The 7,924-nt window shown below is 36.8% G+C and overlaps 2 protein-coding genes across 5 annotated transcripts in view; both read left to right on the top strand.

The window, feature by feature from the left end:
- The window catches only part of LOC107613550, a 3,169-nt gene extending 2,093 nt beyond the window's left edge, over positions 1–1,076 (top strand). For 2 of the 4 annotated variants that reach the window (XM_016315604.2, XM_021108831.1), the window contains 3 exons: positions 95–355; positions 520–636; positions 733–1,076. In XM_016315604.2, coding sequence (XP_016171090.1) covers positions 95–355; positions 520–636; positions 733–813 — 459 coding nt within the window. In that variant the 3' untranslated portion in view covers positions 814–1,076. Of the gene's footprint in view, positions 1–94; positions 356–519; positions 638–732 lie in introns of those variants that run through there. The other 2 variants (XR_002351874.1, XM_021108832.1) reach the window with 2 other exon arrangements.
- LOC107613972 (pentatricopeptide repeat-containing protein At2g20710, mitochondrial) overlaps positions 6,913–7,924 on the top strand; it is a 2,375-nt gene continuing 1,363 nt past the window's right edge. The window contains exons 1-2 of the mRNA XM_016316181.2: positions 6,913–7,267; positions 7,805–7,924. Coding sequence (XP_016171667.1) covers positions 7,004–7,267; positions 7,805–7,924 — 384 coding nt within the window. The 5' untranslated portion in view covers positions 6,913–7,003. The remainder of the gene's footprint in view (positions 7,268–7,804) is intronic.

Here is a 7,924-nt window from a genome sequence, read left to right on the forward strand (position 1 = left end):
TGTTTTTTTTTTTTTTTTTTTTTTCTTTTTTTAGTATTACATGTGTTACATTTATCAGATTAAAACAATACTGACACGTGACATTTACTTGCAGTTATTTCATGTGTTTCATGCTTCCTGCATTATACACTGGATACTCATGTGTGAATCTATCATAATAAAAAATCGACTAGTACTTCCAACTAGACGAGCAGCAAAGAAGAAGGCTGTAGTTAGCGATAACCAAACTGTGAAAAGAGATGACCCTGAAAAACGAATTAAATGTGTATTCTGCCCAGAGTGCCAGGGTACTGGTATGGCCACCACTGATGTTGATGAGCATAGCCTTGAGCGTACACCCTTTACATTGGATGAGGTTTGATCATTACTTGGATAATCCTTGCTTCGTCTTTCAACTTTTATTAAACATGCTTTAGCCCATTTTTTTAAGGAAAAGAACAAATAAATTGTTTCAGTATCAATATTTCCTTTGGTAAATATTTGATGTGTCTCAAAATAAGATTATTCGAAAATCTTCAGAAATTCAAGTTCCAAATGCTGACAGTTCATGGACGCCTGAATTGGATAAAAAATCCCGAAGTGGTGCAGAATTGCTCAATTGGTCTTGACTTCCCTCCATCGGAGGAGGTATTTCAGGTACCCAAATCTTTTTTATGCATTAGTTTCATATAAATTTGGGCAATGTTGCGTTTTGCATCTTAAGGTAATATATTGCGTTTGCTGTGCTTGTAGGAAAAAGTTGAACCCATAAAATTGCTGCCTTTTTATCGTGCTGAGCTTGAGTGTGGTGACGGTGCTCAGAGTGGGGCATAGGATTTTTGCTTACCCTGGGATTGATTCTCACATAACAATTAGATAATCTTTTACATATTGCCGTCTGTTAATAATTGTAAGAACTATGAGTAATTGTGTAGCTTTTCAGGTTAAGGTAGGTTTGCCAGATTTGGATATATAAACCTCGTAGACTAGAGACCTGATTAAGCATTGGGATTGTACATTGATGACATACGTGTACAATGTAAGTAGTACATAATTCGAAAACTAAATCACAGTGAAGTCAGTGTTGCTACTCTAAATCAAACATATAATAGCTTAGTTGCGTATGAAATACGAATACTGTATCGGAGAGTTGAACAAAAGAGTGAGAACGAGGTCTCATGAGTGGCAAACGAAAGAAATAGCCACTCAGTTGCAACTCAACACAATAAATTAGCATATTTGCACCAAAGCAAAACTAATTTAGAAACTTAAAAGATGGCTCAACCGTCTTAAGTATCTCGGGTAAATTGACTAATAAATTCTCTTATCTATGATTCTACAGTCATTTGTACGCCCAAATACCATCAATTTGCACCTTTGTGTATTGTGGATATACAAGTCAAATTAATATTTTAATAAAAATTTAGTTCAGAAGTGATTTTAGTGTTCTAAATATACTTGTTAAAAAGATAATGTTTTTTTTTGGTATCACTTATTAGAAAAATCTTAATAAAAATAATTTAGCTGGCATAATGTATTGACGATATATAGATAATTACAGTAGTATCAGTGTCCAAATTTTTAAAAGTAGTTGCATGATGAAGTCTAATTTTATGTGAATTATTGTATGCATTTTAGGGATTTTATGTAATTTTTTTATACTTTTTGTGCTTAAGTGACTAGATTTGTAACTCTTGATTCTAAATGTGATTAATGAGAAATTTTTATGATTTTTGGCCATAAATTAAATAGGTTTGAATCTTTAATCATCTACTTGGTATTTTGATATGTTTGTTAGTGTTTTAGGTTAATTTAGGTTTAAGGGAGAGTAGAAAATATGGCTAAAAGAGAAAAGAATCACAAAATAAAAAGTTCAGCATTTTTTGTCTCGCCCAAACGAGAAAATTTAGTCTAAACGAAATTTTTCGCTTAAGCGACAGTGCTGTTACGTGCCTGGATGAATGAGCACGTAGACTTGCGATTTGGGCCCCAAAAAGGCCTCAAGCATCAGATTTTTGAAGTATTTCAACGAAGAATATAAGGGAAAACACTAAATAGTCTCATGTTTAGTTTTATGATGTTTTAGTTAAAATTCTAGAGATAGAAGCTCCAACTTCTCTCTAGAATTCTAGGGTTTCTAGTTAATTTTCTCTAGTTCTAGATTTTAGTTTTGTTTACTTGTAGTTTTGAGCTTATAATTTTTTATTTTGCTATTTTAGTTTCTTAGATTTTTTTGTTGCTTTCTCTATTTTGCTATTTTTAGTTTATGAATTATTGTTGAATTCTAATTTTTCTTTAATGCAACTTGATGTTTTATGTTTTATTCATACTTAATTGAGTTGTTATTATTGCTTTCTTGTAATAGTTAGTTGTAGTTTTTATTAATTTTAGTAATTTATGATGTTTTTCTTTTATGCACACCAAGTGTTTGACAAAATGTTTGAATTAGTTATAGAGTCTATTTTTCATTCTTGACTTGGATTGGAAATCTGGGTAATCTTGAGTTACTAATGCCCAAGTTGATTGATAATTTAGAGATTTTAATTAATCTTGTTTCCATTGATGCTAATCTTTTACACTAATTAGATTTACTCTTTGTAATTATCATGTTGTGGTTAGTGACAAGGATGGTGATCCTTAACCCTCAACCCTTATAAAGATCATTTTAGCATTTGAATTTGTTTTCATTTTCTAGTTAATTTTCTTAATTGCTTTTAGTCTAATTTCTCTTGCTGTTTAGATATTGCATTGCTCTTTAATTTCTTGTTATTTCAATTCTTGTCAATTATGAACGAACCCCTTTTTTTCATAGGCAATAATTGAGCATTCAATTGTGATTTCTAGAGAGAACGACTCGGGATTAAACTCCCGGTTATTGATTTGAATTTATGATATCTTTTACTAAACTTTGAAGAGGGTTGAATTCTAGTTTAGAGTTACGACGAATCTTGAACTTTATACTTGTGAATTTTTAAAATGGTGTTTAGCGCCCGTTCATCGTCATAAGAGTTAATACTCACACTGACCCCTGAAATTTGACCTCCAACTCAATTTAGTCCTTTAATTTTCAATTGACCCAAATTATACTTTGAAATTTTAAGACATGACTCAAGTTGGCCCTCCGTCCATTTCCATAGTAGTCCCTGAGATTCACGCAATTACTCATAGTAATCCCTAAGATTTCGAATTCCCTATTGTAGTCCTCCAGATAGAGCTCCGAGCACTCAAACTAGTCCCTGGCCATATTTCAGGTGATGACTCATCACCGGAACGCTGACGTGGCCTAAGATTGCCACGCTGGACTGCTGCCAACGGCTAGCTGAGCTGGCTAAGTTCCAATTTTTACCCAGATTGGTCCCTCGTAGTATAATTAACCCTAAATCCCCAAATTCTCATACACCTCCCCTCTTCGTCTTGTTCACCTCTTCTTCTTCCTCTTCCATACACTTGTTCCTGTTCATGCACTCTCATCCGGGATTGTTACTGATGTCGATGATTGGTGGAGGTAGCACTGGAGGTGGAAGCTCTGTTCGTTCCCCATCTAGCTGGAATTGGAGTAGAACGCAAACGAAGAGCAGAAGATCGGCGCCGCCAGAATGGTGCGGCTGTGGCTGTAGGCCAGTTCTCAGATGGTCTGGCACAGATTCGAATCCGAACAAACCGTTCTATGGCTGCCCCAATTATAATGTAGGTTAGAGTAATCACTTTTGTTGCTGTTATTCTCCTCCCCTGACTGTTCTTGTGTTGTTATGCCTCCCCTGACTATTCTTGTGCTGTTCCTCTCCAAACTTTGATCCTTTATTGGTTGCAGACAAGTGGGAAGAGATGGTGCGGGCTTTTTGTGTGGGCAGATTCTGTGAATGAGGAACATGTTGAAAAGTCAGAATCATGTGGTGATGAAGTGAAGATCAACGTTGATTGGAGGCTTCGAAGGTTGGAACACCATCTGCAGTGTTGCCTGAGAGTTTTGGGTCAACTTTAGGCTTCTTAGTTCCAGAAGCACTCTTCTCGTCCGCATCCATCCTCCGCTTCATCTTTAGTTTTCCAGGTTTTGTCTTGATTTTAGCAGCAGACCGTGTGCATGGTCTCCTGGAAATACTTGGTCTCTTGGACAGTTTCTGCTTCTTGCTCCTATCTGATTTGGTGTTCTGACTGGATTTCGTGGGCTGGCTGATTTTGGTGGGCTTGGTGAGCTGGATGGGCTTCGTGAGCTTGGTGGGCTTGGTGGGCTTGGTGGACTTGGTAACTTTTGGGGAGTTGTTCTTCTTCACAGGTTTGGTTGTCTTGGAAGGATTGGCAGTTTTGGAGTGTGATGGTTGTGATTGCCGTGGAGATGTTCTGTTTTTTTTTTTACTGGATTTGCAAGAAGTGTTGGGTACAACCTTAGGGATAGGAGGAGCAACTATGATTGCATGAGTCTCTGTAACTGGGGGACTCACATCAGTATCTGTACCTGCATTACATCCCTCTCCACCATGATCATCCAAGTACACAACTGTGTTATCTCCCTCTAACACCTCCGGCACTGACACTGTATGCTCGAAATATATATCAATCAATCCCTCATTTGTTCTAGCACAATTCACCATGTCTCTTATGTCTTTGTCACTGTTTACATTTCTCAACCCCTTCTCCAAACATTTTCCAGGAACATGCCACCAGCACTGTTTAATGTCATTGTACCCAAGCTCCCTATGGTAGTTCCTTATGTAGAACACATCTAGAGTATCAGTGTCTAGATCACCTAAACAGGCCTTATTGTCCGGAGAATATATCATAATTCCTTCTGCATTTTTTTTGAAGTCACCCCCATGATGAAACATGATGTCCAACTTCTCCTCCATCTGCAAGAAATTTAAAATTTTTACAATACATAGGGAGAATTTGAAAGCCTATTCATGCATTAAAAAGGAAAAATAATCACCACAAGAAAACTTTTTTTTCCAAACCTCCATACTAATCCCTGTTTCTTCCCTGTTTCATTGGTATTACAGCAACCCCACAAACCCCAACCAACATTCAAACCCTAGACACTACAATGACACCAAAACTCCAGAACCTCAACAACACTGACCAATGCTATCATCAAACAACACTGTATTCAAAATGCAAACTTAAAAAAAAAAGGTTACCTTGAGTCTGATCACAACGTCAGAACCTCGTCTTTGTGGTGAACGAAGGGAAGGGAAGAGCAACAACAACTTCTGATCAGATGACTTCTTCTCTTAAATTTTTGTTAACCCAGCACATACAACCCTACGGCTACGCCATTGTTGGGGAGATGAAGAAGAACTCAGAAGGTGGAAGAAGAAGAGACGAAGTGTTTGTGTTGGTGGAGAAAACTGTTTTTCATATTAAGTAACAACTATACGGCGTCGTTTTTGGCTTTCAAGGGCGCCAAACCCAAAACGACGTCGTTTTGGACATGTCCCACGTGGCAATCTTAGGCCACGTCAGCGTTCCGGTGATGAGTCATCACCTGAAATATGGCCAGGGACTAGTTTGAGTGCTCGGAGCTCTATCTGGAGGACTACAATAGGGAATTCGAAATCTTAGGGATTACTATGAGTAATTGCGTGAATCTCAGGGACTACTATGGGTATTTACTCGTCGTTTTGCTGTTCACACATAAACGACGTTATTTTAGTTCCTTTGTTACACAAACTGACCCCTTTCTTCTTTCTCTTCCTAATTTGAACAGTAAACCCCCAACTCTCTCTATTTCACCTCAGTTCATCGTTACTGCGCCTCTCGCCAGATCTACCACATCGTGTACTCACGAATCGTGTCTCGCCTTTCTCCTCCATCTCGCTTCCTGCTTACTCTCTCACACAGGCACACTCATAAATCTGTCGCCACCCACCGCACAGTTGCTTCCATGTCACCGTCTCTTTTACGTCTTGTCCCGACTCCTGTGCATCTCCGGCACTACGTCTGTTGTCTCCGTCCGTGGCTCGCCTTTGCTACGTTGTCGCGTCTACTTGTTCATGTGCCACTGTGTGTCTCTCATCGTCATCATCGTGTCCTTATCCGATGGGGCTTTTATCGCTGCTTGTGTCGCTTCTGCCTCTTCCTCATCAGTCTTTGCATCATCGTGCTTGGTCTCCCTATTCTCCCTCCGCATTTTGTCTTCACATTATCAGGTAAGCTTTTTAATTTTTTTTAGTTTCAGTTATTATATTATAATACGTTAATTTGTTGCTATTTTTATATAATTATGGTGAATTGAGCCGTTGCTTTTATATTATTACGATGAATTGAGCCTTATTCTTTTTTCTGATTTTTTAATTTTATTCTCAGACAACAAATAAAATCATTAAAGAGGAGAAAGAAGAAGGGTCAATTGAAATATTTTTAAACGTTAGAGACAAAATTAAATCAAAATAAACATTAGAGATATTTTTAAAAAAGTTCAAAAATATTAAAAATAAAAAATGTACTTTACCCAAAAATTAAAAATGACATATTTTTAGAATTTAATGTTCACATTTTGTCTATAAAGCATGGACACTTCGTTGAGTTGTCGTGTCCGCGTGTTGGACACATTTCAGATATGACACTCATCGACGCTCGTTCGATACGCGTGTTTGCCGTGTCCAACCGTGTCTTACTAAAAAATAAAAATTTTTTCTCTGGACACACTTGGATACACTTAAATGCCATCAGTGTGTCCAGCCTTATTCTTAATATGTATTCTTAAAATGAGTTTAGAAATAATATATATTATTATATATTAAAATAAAAATGTTTTAGATACTTTTATATAGTTACATATCTCATATCGTATCGTGTCTCGTATCTGTCTGTACATCATAATATTTTGTTGATGTAAAATAATTTAGGATTTTACATAAATATAATTGTCACATCAATAAAAATAATTTAATTAGTTTTTAAATATACTGTTTAAAAAATAATTTAAAATCACGAATCATCGGTCAGTGTTTGTTGGGCATTCGTATACTCGCCCTAGTTGTGAGGAAGGAGAGAAACGCAGACTTGAGAGTTGAGAGTGAAAGTGACGATGTTGTTTCGATCAAGTTTCAAACTTTTCAATAGCTCACGTGTTTCTGCCTATCAATTATACTCAACAGAATCACTTCTTTCTTCTTCTTCTTCTTTCTCAGAACTCCATCATCAAATAATTGGGGATAATGGGGACCCCACAATCCCACTGACTCCCGTTCTCAACCAATGGCTTCAACATGGCGGATCCCTCACTCACAAGCAAATCCAACATCTCATCTCAACCCTCTCTTATTCACGTCGCTACACGCACGCCCTTCAGGTTTTACACTTCAAGTTCCAATCTTTACCTTTCTTTTAGGATATAGTAAAGCTTATTCAATGGTACCCCTTTAATCTTACACACTGAATGCAGCTTGTTTCTGATTCGGATTCATGTTCGTTTTTGGTGGCTGACAATATAAATTATAGTCGGATCATTGTTTTGTTTCATTTATTTAGGCAAAGTTTGTGCAAGTTGAAAATTATGTTCTGTTCTATGTTACTTTGGTGCTAGTTTGTTTAGTTAGTTTATGTATACGATAAGATACTATGGTGGCGTTTGTTTCATTAATCTTATCACTTCTAAAGGGATATGGATAAGGATAAGTTTTAGTTATAGTTGTTACTTGTTATTGATATTTTTGTATTGCCTAATCATTGATTAGATTATAATTTCAACCGGGTAAGTCAATTGAATCGTGATAATTGATAGGGAGGTTTACGAGTTAGTTCAATTTTTAAAACGATGTTTATAGTATTGTTGTGCTTGACTAATGGCACCTAATATCGGGAGTTGATGAAACATTGCTTTTGTTAGATATCAGAATGGATGAGTGAGTCAAGTAAATATAACTTGACCCCAGGAGACGTTGCTAAACATCTCAACTTGATATCGAAAGTTCGTGGCCTTGAACAAACCGAGAGCTTCTACAGAGGC

Source organism: Arachis ipaensis, chromosome B08 (genome assembly GCF_000816755.2).
Source record: "Arachis ipaensis cultivar K30076 chromosome B08, Araip1.1, whole genome shotgun sequence".
NCBI lineage: Eukaryota > Viridiplantae > Streptophyta > Magnoliopsida > Fabales > Fabaceae > Arachis > Arachis ipaensis.